The 19107-nt window shown below is 44.0% G+C and overlaps 1 protein-coding gene across 1 annotated transcript in view; it reads left to right on the forward strand.

The window, feature by feature from the left end:
- FMN2 (formin 2) overlaps positions 1-19107 on the forward strand; it is a 450026-nt gene that overhangs the window by 326241 nt on the left and 104678 nt on the right. Inside the window, exons 12-13 of the mRNA XM_077289102.1 lie at positions 7704-7763; positions 16000-16120. Of these exons, the coding sequence (XP_077145217.1) occupies positions 7704-7763; positions 16000-16120 (181 nt within the window). The remainder of the gene's footprint in view (positions 1-7703; positions 7764-15999; positions 16121-19107) is intronic.

Consider the following 19107-nt stretch of genomic DNA (forward strand, 5'->3'; position numbering starts at 1 on the left):
CGCATGGCAGGGCTCGGAAGGGAAGGCACGCCATTTGGCTTTTTGAATGGAAAATTAGCTTTAATCATTAGCGGACACCATGTCGCGTTTGGAGAGCCCCTGTGTGCCTAAACATTGGAGCTCCCGCACACGTGACCCCATTTTGGAAACTAGACCTCCCAAGGAACTAATCTAGATGTGTGGTGAGCACTTTGAACCCCCAAGTGCTTCACAGAAGTTTATAACGCAGAGCCATGAAAATAAAAAATAATTTTTCTTTTCTCAAAAATGATTTTTTAGCCCACAATTTTTTATTTTCCCAAGGGTAATAGGAGAAATTGGACCCCAAAAGTTGTTTTCCAGTTTCTCCTGAGTACGATGATACCCCATATGTGGGGGTAAACCACTGTTTTGGCACACGTCGGGGTTCGGAAGGGAAGTAGTGACGTTTTGAAATGCAGACTTTGATGGAATGCTCTGCGGGCGTCAGGTTGCGTTTGCAGAGCCCCTGATGTGCCTAAACAGTAGGAACTCCCCACAATTGACTCCATTTTGGAAACTAGACCCCCAAGGGAACTTATCTAGATGTGTAGTGAGCACTTTGAACCCCCAAGTGCTTCACAGAAGTTTATAACGCAGAGCCGTGAAAATAAAAAATGTGTTTCCTTTCCTCAAAAATATTTTTTTAACCCAGAATTTTTTTATTTTTGCAAGAGTAACAGGAGAAATTGGACCCCAAAAGTTGTTGTCCAGTTTCTCCTGAGTACGCTGATACCCCATATGTGGGGGTAAACCACTGTTTGGGTACATGCCGGGGCTCGGAAGGGAAGTAGTGACGTTTTGGAATGCAGACTTTGATGGAATGGTCTGCGGGCATCATGTTACGTTTGCAGAGCCCCTGATATGCCTAAACAGTAGAAACACCCCACAAGTGACCCCATTTTGGAAACTAGACCCCCCAAGGAACTTATCTAGATGTGTGGTGAGCACGTTGAACCCCCAAGTGCTTCACAGAAGTTTACAACGCAGAGCCGTGAAAATAAAAAATCATTTTTCTTTCCTCAAAAAAGATGTTTTAGCAAGCAATTTTTTATTTTCACAAGGGTAACAGGAGAATTTGGACCCCAATATTTGTTGCCCAGTTTGTTGTGAGTACGCTGATACCCCATATGTGGGGGTAAACCACTGTTTGGGCACACGTCAGGGCTCGGAAGGGAAGTAGTGACATTTGAAATGCAGACTTTGATGGAATGGTCTGCGGGCGTCACATTGCATTTGCAGAGCCCCTGATGTGCCTAAACAGTAGAAACACCCCACAAGTGACCCCATTTTGGAAACTAGACCCCCGAAGGAACTTATCTAGATGTGTGGTGAGCACTTTCAACCCCCAAGTGCTTCACAGAAGTTTATAACGCAGAGCCGTGAAAATAAAAAATAATTGTTCTTTCCTCAAAAATTATGTTTTAGCAAGTAATTTTTTATTTTTGCAAGGGTAACAGGAGAAATTGGACCCCAACAGTTGTTGCCCAGTTTGTCCTGAGTACGCTGGTACCCCAAATGTGGGGGTAAACCACTGTTTGGGCGCACGTCGGGGCTTGGAAGGGCGGGAGCACCATTTGACTTTTTGAACGCAAGATTGGCTGGAATCAATGGTGGCGCCATGTTGCGTTTGGAGACCTCTGATGTGCCTAAACAGTGGAAACCCCTCAATTCTAACTTCAACACTAACCCCAACACACCCCTAATCCTAATCCCAACTGTAGCCATAACCCTAATCACAACCCTAACCCCAACACACCCCTAACCACAACCCTAACCGCAACACAACCGTAACCCTAATTCCAACCCTAATCCTAACCCTAATCCCAACCGTAACCCTAATCCCAACCCTAACCACAACTGTAACCCCAACACACCCCTAACCCTATCCGTAACCCTAACCACAAGCCTAATCTTAACCCTATTTCCAACCCTAGCCCTAATTCCAACCCTAACTCTAATTCCAACCCTAACCCTAAGGCTATGTGCCCACGTTGCGGATTCGTGTGAGATTTTTCCGCACGATTTTTGAAAAATCTGCAGGTAAAAGGCACTGCGTTTTGCCTGCGGATTTACAGCAGATTTCCAGTGTTTTTTTGTGCGGATTTCACCTGCGGATTCCTATTGAGGAACAGGTGTAAAACGCTGCGGAATCCGCACAAAGAATTGACATGCTGCGGAAAATACAATGCAGCGTTTCTGCACGGAATTTTCCGCACCATGGGCACAGCGGATTTGGTTTTCCTTAGGTGTACATGGTACTGTAAACCTGATGGAAAACTGCTTCGAATTTGCAGCGGCCAATCCGCTGCGGATCCGCGGCCAATCCGCTGCCAATCCGCTGCGGATCCGCGGCCAATCCGCTGCCAATCCGCTGCAGATCTGCGGCCAATCCGCTGCGGATCCGCTGCGGATCCGCGGCCGATCCGCTGCGGATCCGCGGCCGATCCGCTGCGGATCCGCGGCCGATCCGCGGCCAATCCGCTGCCAATCCGCTGCAGATCCGCGGCCAATCCGCTGCGGATCCGCTGCGGATCCGCTGCCGATCCGCGGCTGATCCGCTGCGGATCCGCGGCCGATCCGCTGCCGATCCGCTGCCGATCCGCTGCGGATCCGCGGCCGATCTGCGGCCGATCCGCTGCCGATCCGCTGCGGATCCGCGGCCGATCCGCTGCGGATCCGCGGCCGATCCGCTCTGTGTGCACATGCCATAACCCTACCCCTAACCCTACCCGTAACCCTAACCCTACCCCTAGTTCTAACCCTAGTTCTAACCCTAACCCTAGTGGAAAAAGAAAAAAAAATATTTTCTTTATTTTATTATTGTCCCTACCTATGGGGGTGATAAAGGGGGGGGGTTTATTTATTATTTTTTTATTTTAATCGCTGTGGTAGAACCTACCACAGCGATCAAAATGTACTTGTAACGAATCTGCCAGCTTGCAGATTCGGCGGGCGCACTGAGCATGCGCCCGCCATCTTGGAAGATGGCGGCGCCCAGGGAGAAGACGGACCGACTTCGGGAGGATCGGTAAGTATGAGGGGGTGGTGGGGGGGTGGATCGGAGCACAGGGGGGGGGATCGGAGGACGGGGGGAGCGGACAGGAGCACGGGGGAGCGGACAGGAGCACGGGGGAGCGAACAGGGGGACGGAGGGGGGTACCGGACAGAACGGAGGACTGGGGAGGAGATCGGGGGCGGTGGGGGGGGGCCAGAACATGATTTCCAGCCATGGCAGATGCTATTGCAGCATCGGCCATGGCTGGATTGCAATATTTCACCATTTTCATAGGTGAAATATTGCAAATTGCTCTGATTGGCTGTTGCACTTTCAACAGCCAATCAGAGCGATCGTAGCCACGTGGGGGCAAAGCCACCCCCCCTAGGCTGAAGTACAACTCCCCCTCTCCCTGCAGATCGGGTAAAATAGGAATTAACCCTTTCACCCGATCTGCAGGGATGCGATCATTCCATGACGCCGCATAGGCGTCATGGGTCGGGAAGGGGTTTAACAAGGACATCAGAGAGGAGATTTGGGAGCATAAGTATCTTTTGTGGTGCGTAGTTTTTTGTTTTTTTTCTAAACTAATGTTTTGCTTCTATTTTTCACACAGAACCTGGTGCAGCACAGCGCAACCTGAATCATCCTCTGTTGAAGCGGCCCCTCATTGACCAGCCAATGAACAGACGCAGTCCCAATCATCCACCAGCGATGGAGCAACCTGGCAGGCTTCACAGGTTGGGGAACAGGCTGCTGGTCCATCTGCTTCCCCCCTCTCCCAGCCCTTTTCCTCTGCTTTAGTTGGGTCTTCTCATCAGCGGCAGAGGGCCTGGGAGAAGCCAGGCATGCCTGAGTTTATGCACTTAAGCTCAGTCTTCCCGGATGGGATTAGGGTGCTTGCTGATAGACTGAAGAGTGGGTTCACCCATGTGAACACCCTTTTACACGATGTCAACAAACGCCTTGACCGCCTGGAAGCCAACCTTGAGAGACCGGCGAGACATTTCTTTTCATCAATAGAGTGGAGCGTGTTGGAAAACCTTCCGCCTTAACTCCAGCTGAACATCATGCAGGCCTGCGAGGCTTTTTACAGCCACACATTACAGCAGCAGCAGTCCCAAAGCTACAATCCACAGGCTGGAGGATATTACTAGCAGCCAAACATCTACTTTACAACTCCCACAGCACCGAACTATCCTCCACCACCACCGTCTCCTGTTCACAGATCCACCACACTGCCCATTCCAGCACCCCTGCAGTCAGCAGTATCCACGATGCTGCCTATTCCAGCACCCCTGCAGCCAGCAGTATCCACGACGCTGCCCATTCCATCACCCCTGCAGCCAGCAGTATCCACGACACTGCCCATCACAGCACCACGCCAGAACACTAAAGAGGCCACCACTCCCAGTCGGCCAAGAAAAAAAGAACCAGGACAAAGCCCTGGAGCCATAAAAAACTGCCAAGATTGGACCCACCACCTTCACCCTCACCTACCAATGTGTCACTACCTTCCCTTGTGCCTGTGTCTGTCCCTTCCAGTTTGTCCCATGATCATTCCCATGATTCCACTGTGTCGTCTATCCCCGATACGTCCACTCCCATCCATGATCCAATCCTTCAATTTGTTGCCCCTTACCCTGTAACCCCTACCTCATCAACTACCACCCAATCCTCACATCTCCACACCCCCAAGGTCCTCCCCATCTCACCCTCAGATAGACCCCTATCCTAAACCCACCATCCCAATCACCCCTATCCTAAACCCAGTTGTTTGTTAAATTTTGTTAAATAAAATTTGTATTTTTTGCCACAATATCTGTGTTTTCTTTTTATCTTTATGCGTTGCCGCCGCAAACACACACAGGTGTGTATTGCATTGTTGAGGGAACTTGTAAGTTTACCTGGAGGTATTTTAATATTTGAGTAAGCAAAAATTACAGGTACATTGTAAAATTAAAAGTAGATTTTAACATTAAAAGTACATTGTAAAATTACAGGTAAATTTTAAAATTACATGTACATTTGAACAGGTTCATTTTAACATTACAGGGACATTTTTATATTACAGGGACATTTTAACATTAAAGGAAAATTTTACTTGGCTTAAACCAGTCCATCTTGCCATGCAACACTTTCATTATCAGAAACAAAATAAGCATCAAACTTATCCCTCATGTGAGCAACTTCCACTGAAGTCCTCAGAGGGTGATCTTGGTAATCACGCAATGAAACAGGTTCCTCAGGTTCTAAGTTTGATCGCTCTTTACCATGATGTAGTTGTGCAGAATTGTGCAGAATATCAATTTTTAGATAAATGGATGTTCCTAAAATGCGCCATTTAGAAATCAGCAATCCAAAGGCACACTCAACAGTTCTTCTTGCCCTTGTCAGTCGGTAGTTTTAAATCTTTTTTGTGTGATTTAAGTCCCGACTTGAGTATGGTTTGATGAGGTTGGCACACATTTGGAACACTTCATCCCCAACCACAACAAACGGCATTGGTGGTCCTTCAATGTTGGGAAGAGGTTGTGGCTGTGGAAAATTAAAATCATTCCCGTATAAACGTTGGCCCATATCAGAGTTTTTGAAAGTCTGTGAGTCATTTCCTCGTCCATATAAGCCAATGTCCACGGCGACAAATCTACACTCAGCATCTGCAATTGCCATTAGAACAATAGAACAATGGAAAAGTATCTTTTATAATTGAAATATTCTGTTCCACTTCCAGCAGGTTTCAGAATCGGAATGTGTTTGCCATCCACAACCCCCACACAGTTAGGAAAATTACAAATTTGGGTGTCTGATGTCAAGGGAAAGCTACTGTGAAGCATTGGAAATATCTAACACATGCGCATAAACAATGCAAAGGCATGCCAAAACGCATACAAACGCATGCACACGCAGCTTTTTTTGGCGTCATGTGTAAGATGATGTGGATAAAAAACACTGCGTAAGCATGCGTTTTTGCATGCGTTTGCGCATGCAGATGATACTCTGTGGACTGAAACGCTAATGTGAATCCAACCTAATTTCCATCAATATTGTCATTCTGTCTGTCATCCATGTGAGATGTGTGGAATTAGTTTTTATACATATACTTTCAATAATATGCATGATCAATTAATTTCCTAGGTTAATAATGGCAATGTATCCATAAAAATCAGATGCCACACTGATGTTTTGTATGGGATACGATTATTTTCCACTCCCACAGACCTGAAAGGGTGATTGTCGTCCAAGACTCAGAAGAGAAACATGCATGCTACGATTTTTTCACATGGACACTCGGTCTGTGGGAAAAAAAAACCTGTCATCTGAACAGCCGTATTAAATAAGTGTGCTGTCCAATTTTTACTCTAAAGCTGGGGACACACTAGCGTATGGCATCCAATGCGAGAGCATTAGATGCGATATGCTAATGACCCTCGGCTCCTGCTCTGCTGTGAGCGGGGGCCGGGTGTCATACATCTGTGCTCCAAGCATCTCGCACAGAGAAGATCAGAGCACAGCTGCGGAGGAGGCAGAGAAAGTGATTTCTCCATCTCCTCTGCTATTGGCATATATCGCACCGCACTCGGATGATATCCGAGAGATGTGCTTTGTGTCACTCGCACCCATAGACTTGTATGGGTGTGAGTGAGCCAAGACTTGGCTGAGTCTTGGTGCCAATCGCAGCATGCTGCGATTGTTCTCGCATGCCAATTCTGCATGTGAAAATAATCGCAGATGTAATCCGCCCCATAAATTAATAGTGGTCCGAGTGCTATGCGATGTTTTCTTGCATAGCACTCGTCCGTATTCTATGCTAGTGTGACCCCAGCTTAAGAGCACACATCTGTGTTATACACTCGTCTGAACAAACTCTAAAAGTAAGTGTTTTTGACCTGAGAGAAATGTGAAAAACATCAAAAAGTGCATTTCTTGCCTAAATATGGTTGAATGTATTAAAGGGAACCTGTCACCCCCAAAATCGAAGATGAGCTGTGGCCACCGGCATCAGGGGCTTATCTACAGCATTCTGTAAAGCTGTAGATAAGCCCCCGATGTATCCTGAAAGATGAGAAAAAGAGGTTAGATTATACTCACCCAGGGGCGGTCCCGCTGCAGTCCGGTCCAATGGGCGTTGCGGTCCGGTCCGGGACCTCCCATCTTCTTACGATGACGTCCTCTTCTTGTATTCACACTGCGTCTCCAGCGCAGGCGTACTTTGTCTGTCCTATTGAGGGCAGAGCAAAGTACTGCAGTGCGCAGGCGCCGGGAAAGGTCAGAGAGGCGCGGGGCCTGCGCACTGCAGTACTTTGCTCTGCCCTCAACAGGACAGACAAAGTACGCCTGCGCCGGAGCCGAAGAAGAAGAGGATGTCATCCTATTAAGATGGGAGGCCCCAGACCGGACCGCGACGCCCATCGGATCGGACCCCCCACCCAGGTGAGTATAATATAACCTCTTTTTCTCATCTTTCAGAATACATCGGGGGCTTATCTACAGCATTCCAGAATACTGTAGATAAGCCCCTGATGCCGGTGGGCTTAGCTCATCTTCCATTTTGGGGGTAACAGGTTCCCTTTAACTTTTCAAATGTTTAAATCTAAAGCAGTTTTTATGAGATGTTGGAAGGAAATACAATCATTTTACCAAAGCAGTTACTAAAATAAAGTTTTTTTTTCTCTTTTTGTTTTAGGATAACAGCAGGAATTTGCTTTCATATGTTGTTTCCTACTACTTACGCCACTTTGATGATGTAAGTCTGATTGATTTGTTACTTTTCATATATTTACAGTAACTCAATAATTTAAAAAATATATAGTTTATGGCTTCAAGGAGCTGAATTTCACAAGCTTGCAGATAACCCATTGTATTTCTTAGGACTGCTGCTGAAGCTAAAGGGAACCTATCAGCTCAAAAACGCTATTTACCTGTAGATCTAGTTGTAATCTGTAGGAAAATAGCATTTTCAATTAAGGTTATTCTGATTGCCGGAACATGGATTGACCGGCAAACATACTGCAGAGTAGAATTTACAAGGAGAAACAGAGTCAAATGTGCTAAAAAAATTACAACATTTTATTATTACACAAAGTTATAATCAAAGTGGACAAATAATAATATATGAATATTATGGGTACATATGTGATTAGATCCCTGGGTTAAAAAGGCCAGAGAATAGGTCAGGACATGATAAATTGTAAATTGAATAAATGAGAATTCTTTTTTATGTTATACGTTTATATGATAAAAAACGTATCAGTACACTGATGCCTAGACTAAAATGTTGCACTTTACTTCCCAGTAAGGGTAACATATACAATATATTGTTCCCATGTAGTGGGACCACAGTCCAGTGTCTGTTGAATAGCAGAAAACTTACAGTGAACGCAATGCCCCCTGAGGAAACAACATCAATGCAAAACACAGCTCAAAATGCAGTCGTTTTCACTTTTTTTTATGCAGTTTTGAATTTTTTATATATTCATTTTTTTTTATTCAGAAATGCTATGATTCCACATGCATTTTTAGGCTCCTCATAAAAGTCTATGGGGAAAACCACACCAAAAACACTCACTTCTACAGTGGCTTTAAAACAGTAGGCATGAATTTTAACACCAAAGTCTGATTTCACCTTGACCAGGCCAAATTTTTCAGTTCTGACCAGTTTCACTTTATGTCGTAATTTCCCTGGAACACTTTATCTTACCGAGGAGATTCTAAGATTGCTTTTTTGTGACATATGCTTCGTGTTAGTGGTAAATTCAACTTGAAATGATTTGTGTTTATGAATGTATAAAAAATGTGACAGTTTTTAAAATTTCGTAATTTTCAAACTTTAAAGTTTTTTGCCCTTAAACCAGAGAGATATGTCACACAAAATAGTTAATAAATAAAATTTCCCAAATGTCTACTTTACATCAGCATAATTTTTTAAATATATATTTTTTTTTGTTTTGTTAAAAGTTTATCAGCAATTTTTCATTTTTCCGACAAAATTTGCAAAATTTAATTTTTAGGGACCATATCATATTTGAAGTGACAGAAAATACCCAAAAGTGACATAATTTTAAAACTGCATCCCTCAAAATGCTCAAAACCACATTTAAGATGTTTATTAATAGTGATGAGCGAATATACTCGTTACTCGAGATTTCTCGAGCATGCTCGGGGGTCCTCCGAGTATTTTTTAGAGCTCGGAGTTTTAGTTTTTCTCGCCGCAGCTGAATGATTTACATCTGTTAGCCAGCATAAGTACATGTGGGGGTTGCCTGGTTGCTAGGGAATCCCCACATGTACTTAAGCTGGCTAACAGATGTAAATCATTCAGCTGCGGCAAGAAAAACTAAATTTCCAAGCACTAAAAAATACTCGGAGGACACCGAGGGGGTGGAGCCGCATATTCATCACTGTAATGAGCGGTACCACGTGACCGCTCACACAGGTCAAGCAGCCGGCGCTGAGAGGAAGCATCGCGGGAGCTGGGTGAGTATTTTAATGCAAGCGCGCGGGCGCACAGGGGGTGGGAGGCGGGAGGTGACCAGGAACTTTATTTTAAACACAAAAAAATAAAAAACCTTGATTTTTCATTCCTTCTCTCCAGCGAACGCTGCTGGGGAGAAGGAATGAATGCCGGCTTCAGCACCAAAAGCAGGGGACAGTGCTTAACTCTAGCGCTGTCTCCTGCACAGTCTGTGTGGTCCTCAGTCGGCACACGGGCGGCACCCGGCTGCCGCACGAGTGCCACACTGATGTGCCAAGTGAGCACACGGACACACGGACACGGATAACTCCGGTAACGATTTTTCCGGTACCTGAATTATCTGGACTTGTGAGACTGGCCTCAGGAGTATATTCGCTCATCACTATTTATTAACCCTTTAGGTACTCCACAAGATTTAGAGCAATGTGGAAGGTAAAATGTATTTTTTCCCACAGGAGCTTGCTTTCAGCCACACCAAAGGTATGGTGATCACAAAATATTGAGCCATTAAAATAAAAAATTACATTTTTTCCACACAAGTGTATCTTTAGCCCAAATGGTTCATTTTCACAAGACAAGATTAACAGGAGAAAATGAACCCCAAAATTTTTTGTGCAATTTCTCCTGAGTATGCGGATATCCCATATGTGGTGGAAAACTGTTTGGGCGCATGGCAAGGCGTGGAAGAAAATTAGCACCATTTGAGTTATGGAATGCAAAACTGGTCAAAATACCATAGATAGCGGACGCCAAGTCACATTTGCAGTGCCCCTGATGCGCCCAAACTATAGAAACCCTTAAAAAGTGACCCCATTTTTGAAACTTCACCCAAACTACCAAATTATTTTTTTTTTCCACAAAAAATTGTTTCCTTAGTCCTTATGCAAATTGCCTCTTCTGAGAAAAAGAGGACTTAACTCTATAGTGCCACCTGTTGGAAGTAGCGATCCTACAAGTCACAATCAACCCTTTAACGAGTCGTGCAATATGACTTAGGATAAAAGCCAAATCAGTTTCTCAATTCGCAGACCTTAGTCCTAATTCCTTAGTCCTTTTCATTTTTACAAGGTAACATGAGAAAATGGACCGCCCTATTTGTTGTGCAATTTCTCCTCAAGAGCAGTAACCCCCCAACAAATGACCCAATTTTGGAAAATACACCCCTCAATGAATTCATCTAGGGGTCTTGTGAGCATATTGAACCCACAGATGTGTTACAGAATTTTATAACATTGGGAGATGAAAATGAAAAATTAAGTTTTTTCCACAAAAATGTTTTTAGCCCCTAGTTTTTACTTTTCACATAGGAGAAAATGAACCCAAACATTTATAAAGCAATTTCTTCTGAAAACAGCAATACCCAATATGTGGTGAGAAACTACTATTTGTATTTTTAATTCATTTGGGGGTGTAATGAATATTTTTATTTCATGAGTGTATTACCAATTTATTTATTGGCATGTGAGAAAATGAAAAACTAGATTTTTTACAATAATAACTAGATTTCAATCAAAATGTTTCATCTTTGCCATGAATATAAAAAAATTTGTACCCTGTAATAACCTTGCTATTCCTCCCTCCCAATATCCTATATGTGTTATACACTTCTATTTGGGCGTACAGCAGGGCTCAGAAGAGAGCGCCATTTGGCTTTTGGGGAGCACAGTTTCCTGGAGTAATTTGTGGGAACTATTTGCTGAGCCCCTAAGATTTCAAAACAGCAGAAATCCTCAAAAAGTTATCCCATTTTGCAAATTATACTCAGAGAAATCATCTAGGAGTGTAGTGACTATTTTGACCCTACTCAAGTTTTTCAGAAATTAGCATGCAATGGGTGTTGCAGATTGAAAATTGCAAATATGCCATTTTAGTTGGCAATACATAGTGCTCGGCTTGTGCTTCTGGAGGCATGTGCCGCATAGATCGTTAAAAGGATTGTCCTCAACCTAATATTTGACTACTCATCTCAATATAAGATTGGTAGAGGTTCATCACTTATCATCAGCTCAGGCAGCAGCCCGAACTAAGGCTAGGTCTACACTGCAATTATGGTCATTGTTGGGTGCATATGCATGGGAGGTAGGTGCCCATCAGTTTACCCTGTCAGGATGGATCCTGGGCTTCTCGGACCTTTCCCGGCACCTGCGCACTGCAGTACTTTGCTCCGCTCTCAACAGGGCAGATGAAGTACGCCTGCGCAGGTGCTGCGACAGGAAGCATGAAGATGGGAGGCACTGGACACGGACCGCGACGCCCATTGGACCGGACCGCACGGGACCGCCCCTGGGTGAGTATAATCTAACTTGTTTTTCTTATCTTTCAGGTTACATCGGGGGCTTATCTACAGCATTACAGTAGGCTGTAGTTAAGCCCCTGATGGCGGTGGCCAAAGCTTACATACGAAAAAGTAGGTGACAGATTCCCTTTAAAGTCTCTAGGTGGTTTATTACTTCATAAACCAAAACTCCAAACTGGTAACAGAAAAAAACAGCCTTTGTGGCTGAAAAGAAAGTAAACATTTCATGTACAGTGCTGCCCAGTGCCTCTGGGACAACACATACAGCAGCTCTTGCAGGAGCTAGCCTTCTGGAGGCTTCCTTCCTCCACACACAGAGGAAAAAAAACTAGCTGAACATTTAACTCCCTCCTGCAGGTGGAGGTATGGTGGGTTGGAATCCCGCCCATCTCTGACATACCCACCATAAAAGCCATGTCCATATAGCAACTGGATTGTTCTCAGCACTATCATGCTGGAGAAAACACTTATGGCTTTCACATCACACAGGAAAGCAACCTTTGTGACACATATCTCCCCTCATGCACAGCACCAGTGACCCTGTCACAGTATCATACTATTTTTTGTATGTGATTATTGATCACTTTTTATTCTATGTATTTGGTCTTTAACAAAAGTTCATCTCAATATTTTGTTATATATCCTTTGTTGGCAATGACAGAGGTCAAACATTTTCTGTAAGTCTTCACAAGGTTGGCACACACTATTGGTGATATGTTGGTCCATTCCTCCATGCAGATCTCCTCTAGAGTAATAATAATAATAATAATAATTTTTATTTATATAGCGCCAACATATTCCGCAGCGCTTTACAACTTATAGAGGGGATTTGTACAGACAATAGACATTACAGCATAACAGAAATCACAGTTAAAAACAGATACCAGGAGGAATGAGGGCCCTGCTCGCAAGCTTACAAACTATGAGGAAAAGGGGAGACACGAGAGGTGGATGGTAACAATTGCTTTAGTTATTTGGACCAGCCATAGTGTAAGGCTCAGGTGTTCATGTAAAGCTGCATGAACCAGTTAACTGCCTAAGTATGTAGCAGTACAGACACAGAGGGCTATTAACTGCATAAAGTGTATGAGAACATGATGCGAGGAACCTGATTATGTTTTTTTTAAAAACATTTTTTTAATTAGGCCACACAGGGATAGTTAGGTTAATGCATTGAGGCGGTATGCCAGTCTGAACAAGTGAGTTTTTAGGGCATGCTTAAAGCTATGGGGATTGGGGATTAATCGTATTAAGCTAGGTAGTGCATTCCAAAGAATCGGCGCAGCACGTGTAAAGTCTTGGAGACGGAAGAGGGAGGATCTGATTATTGAGGATGCTAACCTGAGGTCATTAGCGGAGCGGAGGGCACGGGTAGGGTGGTGGACTGAGACCAGAGAGGAGATGTAGGGTGGTGCTGAGCCATGGAGTGCTTTGTGGATGAGGGTAGTAGTTTTGTACTGGATTCTGGAGTGGATGGGTAGCCAGTGTAATGACTGGCACAAGGTAGAGGCATTGGTGTAACGGTTGGTGAGGAATATGATCCTGGCAGCAGCATTCAGGACAGATTGGAGCGGGGAGAGTTTGGTAAGAGGGAGGCTGATTAGTAGAGAGTTACAATAGTCCAGACGAGAATGAATAAGTGAGACAGTAAGAGTTTTTGCAGAGTTGAAAGTAAGAAAAGGGTGAATTCTAGAAATGTTTTTGAGATGCAGATAAGAAGAGCGAGCCAGTGATCAGATGTGGGGGGTGAATGAAAGCTCAGAATCAAGGATGACCCCAAGGTAGCGGGCATGTTGCTTTGGAGTAATGGTGGAACCGCACACGGAGATGGCAATGTCAGGCAAAGGTAGGTTAGTAGAGGGAGAGAACACGAGGAGTTCAGTTTTTGACAGGTTCAGTTTCAGATAGAGGGAGGACATGATGTTAGAGACAGCGGTAAGACAATCACTGGTGTTTTCTAAAAAGGTTGGCGTGATAACAGGAGAAGAGGTGTATAATTGGGTGTCGTCAGCATAGAGATGGTACTGGAAACCAAATCTACTGATTGTTTGTCCAATAGGGGCAGTATACAAAGAGAAGAGGAGGGGGCCTAGGACTGGTCCTTGAGGAACCCCAACAGTAAGGGGAAGGTGAGAGGAGGAGGAACCAGCAAAATATACAGTGAAGGATCGGTCATAGAGATAGGAGGAGAACCAAGAGAGAACAGTGTCCTTGAGGCCGATGGAGTGGAGCATAGTGAGGAGGAGCTGATGATCCACAGTATTGAATGCTGCAGAGAGATCCAAGAGAATTAGCATGGAGTAGTGACCATTAGATTTAGCTGTTAGTAGGTCATTAGAGACTTTAGTGAGGGCAGTTTCAGTAGAGTGTAAAGAGCGGAAGCCAGATTGAAGAGGGTCGAGAAGAGAGTTATCTGAGAGATAGCGGGTAAGACGGGAGTGGACCAGGCCTGACCAGGCGTTCGAGGAGTTTAGAGATGAAGGGAAGATTAGAGACAGGTCTATAATTAGCGGCACAATTTTGGTCGAGGGAGTGTTTTTTAAGTAATGGATGTATGATGGCATGCTTAAATGAGGAGGGAAAAATACCGGAAGTGAGGGAAAGGTTGAATATTTTTGTTAGGTGAGAGGTGACAGCCGGGGAAAGGGACTGGAGGAGATGTGACGGAATGGGGTCACTGGTGCAAGTGGTCGGGCGAGAAGATGCAAGGAGCCTGCTTACTTCTTCTTCTGTAACTGGTTCAATGTCAGAGAGTGAACTAGATGCAGTGGGGGAGGGAGGACAATGATGTTGACAGGTCCAATGATGTTTTGGGCCTGTCGCTGGGCAACACAGACTTTCAACTCCCTCCAAAGGTTTGCGAAGCCACTCCTTCATTGCCCTGGTGGTGAGCTTGGGATCATTATCATGCTGAAAGACCCATCCACGTTTCATCTTTAATACCCTTGCTGATGGAAGGAGGTTTGCACTCAAAATCTCATGATGCATGGCCCCATTCATTTTTTCATGTACAAGGATCAGTCATCCTGGTCCCTTGGCAGAGAAACAGCCCCAAAGCATGGTGTTGCCAACCCCATGCTTCACAGTAGGTATGGTGTTCTTTGGATGCAACTCAGCATTCTGTCTCCTCCAAACACGATGAGTTTTGTTTCTACCATACAGTTCTACTTTGGTTTCATCAGACCATATAACATTCTCCCATTTCTTGTATGAATAATCCAAATGCTCTCTAGCAAATTTCAGACAGGCCCTGGACATGTACTGGCTTAAGCAGGGGGACACGTCTGGCACTGCAGGATCTGAGTCCCTGGCGGTGTAGTGTGTTACCGATGATAGCCTTTGTTATGGTGGTCCCAGCTCTATGCAGGTCATTCACTAGGTCCCCCCGTGTGGTTCTGGGATTTTTGATCACCGTTCTTGTGATCATTTTGACCCCATGATCTTCCATAGAGCCCTGGATCGAGGGAGATTATCAGTGGTCTTGTATGTCTTTCATTTTCTTATTATTGCTCCCACAGTTGATTTCATCACACCAAGCTGCTTGCTTATTGCAGATTCAGTCTTCCCAGCCTGGTGGAGGGCTACAATTTTGTTTCTGGTGTCCTTCTACAGCTCTTTGGTCTTCACCATAGTGGAGTTTGGAGTGTGACTGTTTGAGGTTGTGGACAGATGTCTTTTATACTGATAACAAGTTCAAACAGGTGCCATTACTACAGGTAATGAGTGGAGGACAGAGGAGCCTCTTAAAGAAGAAGTTACAGGTCTCTGAGAGCCAGAAATCTTGCATGTTCTTAGGTGACCATATACTTATTTTCCACCATAATTTGGAAAATAAATCTTGCCAAATCAGACAAGGTGATTTTCTGGATTTGTTTTCTCACTTTGACTCTCATAGTTGTGGTCTACCTATGATGTCAATTACAGGCCTTTCTCATCTTTTTAAATGGGAGAACTTGCACAAGTGATAGCTGACTAAATACTTTTTTCCCCACTGTAACTGTGCTACTTTTTAAGCCTTCTCTTCCTCCTTTAGTTGCCATCTACTACACAGAATTCCTTCATCTATTGTTACTAATGTGACAACATAAAGCTTGATGCAGCACTATAATGTACTTTCTATGGTATATTTTACTGATGATTGAAAAATAATGATGACATAAAAGATGGATATCTGGTTGGTTCTAAATGCTGAAACATTGTATTAACTTTCAGAATGCTGGAAAGGAAGAAAACCCTTTCATATTGCCAGAACCTCAGGATCTGTTTCAAGCCTCGCAAATGAAGTTTGAAGACTTTGTGAAGGATCTTCGTAAGTTAAAGAAAGATGTACAGGGTATGTTAAATTATCTACATAACTATTGTTTTTAAGCACAGCTTGTGTCCAAAAACTATAATGAGTCTTATGATCTTATATACTAAGTAAGTGTGACGCTTGTCACTATTCATCGACAAGCTATGAAGCTTGGGTATTCATGAGGACTAAGGTCAAATACCAAGAGGGCTCGTTATATACAAAGGGTAGGACAAAAGGTGTAGTCAGGTCACAGTCTGGAGTATGAATCAGAAGGTCAGAGTTCATCAAGACAAAAGGGGTAATGCAAATGGGTAGTCAACAGGCGAATCCAGGGCCCGAAAACAAAAGGTCAGAAGTCAAGAGCACCAGTCACTCGGAGATTCTAGCCAGCCATCTGGTACAGACAGCTCAGTGAAATAGGTGGGAACAGTGAACACCTGTAGGAGCTCAGCACCTCACAGTCCAAGACTGGATGACTGAGCTGTCAGTCAAAATACCAACAGAGGACCTCCAGGTTTCCCAGGGAATTTCAAATGGATAGCCCTAACTAACAGATCGGCCTTCACATCTCGCGCTGGGACCCAGGATCTCTACAGTGGATGAGATATTGGAGGAAATTTTGAACCCTATGAGAATTCAGAATCCTCTGAACCTTATACTCCAAGCCACCATTGACCAAAAACAGGGGAGGTGGGGATGAGGGAGACACTGCCGAAGGGACAAACCTCTTTATTAGGGATTTATGGAACACATTAGGGATAAGAAGGGATGGAGGAAGCTTTAATCTAAAAGCCACCAGATTGTCCTCCTCCAGAATCTTATACAGACCAGTCAACTTTGGACCTAACTTTGCCAATGACACTTTAAGTTTGACATTTCTAGATGACATCCAAACCCTATCACCAATTTTAAAGACAAAACCCACTGAACATTTCTATTTGCATTCCATTTTTGGCGAATCTGCGAAACCCCAATATGCTTTTGAACTTTCCTCCAGACATTCCCAAGTTTCTGTACGTTCACCTCCACCCCAGGACATTCAGAACCAATCCTAGAAAACTCTCCAAAATGGTGATGAAAACCATAATTACAGAAAATCTTCGAGGCTCGAGTAGACTGATTGACTCAACTGTTAAAGGTCCTCCTGCTGAGCTGCTACAAAGCACCTTAAAATTTGTTCCAAAGATTGATTTGTAACCTGTCTGACCTTTGTTTTCAGGGTCATAGGCAGAAGAAAAACAAGTTTAATCCCCAGTATACTACAAAAAGCTCTCCAGAATTTAGAGAGGCGCCCTAACTCGCCCTATTCCCCATTATACTTCTGAAGGTGAAAATGTCGTTCCTTCCACCCTTGCCTTATCTCCTGAGTCAGCCCTCCATCTGCTCTCTTCCTCCACCCAGGGAAGAGGGACGCTATTGTGCACCGTAGTACACCAAACCTACTGTACAAACAAGGCAACACAAACAAGGGTTAACAGAAAACTCCAGGCATACAAAATATTCACTCACATATAACAGAGGAATGCTCCGGGGTATGGAGGTAGGGGAATAAACCAAAATAAAGAAGGATAGGGAATTACCACACTTACAAATCAAGCAACAGTCACAGATAAATCCTCCAACACTCCTTTTCATAAGAACACCTCTCCCTCCGGAAGCCATGCAGCAAATGCTAACTCTGACAAGGATTTGAATCAGAGCCCAGATTATAAAGGGGAAAGAAGTGGGTAACTGAGCTCAACTGCAAACTCAGAGATTTCCAACATCTGCCGGAAGGAATAAAGACCTTTAAAATGAAGAAGTGCTTCTTCTCAGTGCCGAAGTAGGACCAATCAGATGCTGCGGTCTTGTGGCTTCACACTGTTTCGGTAACCCCGTGATAGATAGATAAATTAAACCTAGAGAAAAACAAGGACTATCTGGCTTGTCTGGGGGTTAATTGCTTAGCTGATTCAATGTAAGCTAGATTCTTATGATCAGTGACCACAGTAACTGGATGAACCGACCCCTCCAAAATAATGCCTCCATTCATCAAAAGTCAGTTTATACATTTTTTATATTAGTTGTCAAATCCTAGAAAACATTGCAAAGCCTTAAGGTCACAAGTTTCATCCCAATCTATTATGGCCTTCACCTTCCAAGGGTCCACCGTAAACTCTTCTGCTGACAAGATAAACCCCAAGAACGACATTTCCTGAACATAAAAACACATTTCAGGTGAGAAATACAACGTTACGCACCAGTATTGTGTTTTTTCGGAACCCATTACTGCACCATGAGAAGGGATCTACACTTCAAGGACAGAAAACTTTAAGGATAAAAAGGGCTACGCCTCTACCCACATCAGTTGAATTACAGAGCATGAGAGGACCTCCAATAGTTAGTTTACACACGTTTATATACAATCTCTTTACCTTCACCATCAAGTGAAAAAGCCCACCAACCAGAAAGTGAACAGCTTAGTAATGGAAGGAAATATAAGGGTGCTGTCGTAGGCACTGAAAAAACACATTACCGGTAAGTAACTTTGTATTTTTCTGTCACCCATGACAGCACCATGAGAGAATTACAGAGAATTATTATTTTTAGAAAGGAACCACAGCCTGTAGAATTATTCTCCCAAATCTGAAGTCAGAAGAGGAAGACAGATAGTGATTATAAAAGTAGAAGGGAAAGACCATGTTGCTGCCTTACAGATCTGCTTGATCCTTTCTGCCCAGGATACTACCATCGCTCTTCTAGAGTGGGCTTTCAGACCTTCTGGAGCCGCTCTACCTGCCCCTGCATAGGCTATTTTCGATGGCTTCTCGGATCTATCTTGATAAGGAACCTCTCGATACCCTTAATCCCTTACTAGGGCCCCAAAAGATGATGAAGGGAGCCCTATCCTTCCTCCAAGACGCTGTGACTGACTAATACAGTAATAGACACCTTCTAACATCTAAAGTATGTAACTTTTCCTCTTTATGATTTTTAGAACACAAAGATGGTAAAACTATCTCTTGTGATTAGTGTTGAGCATTCCG

Source organism: Ranitomeya variabilis, chromosome 2 (genome assembly GCF_051348905.1).
Source record: "Ranitomeya variabilis isolate aRanVar5 chromosome 2, aRanVar5.hap1, whole genome shotgun sequence".
In the NCBI taxonomy this organism is placed as follows: domain Eukaryota; kingdom Metazoa; phylum Chordata; class Amphibia; order Anura; family Dendrobatidae; genus Ranitomeya; species Ranitomeya variabilis.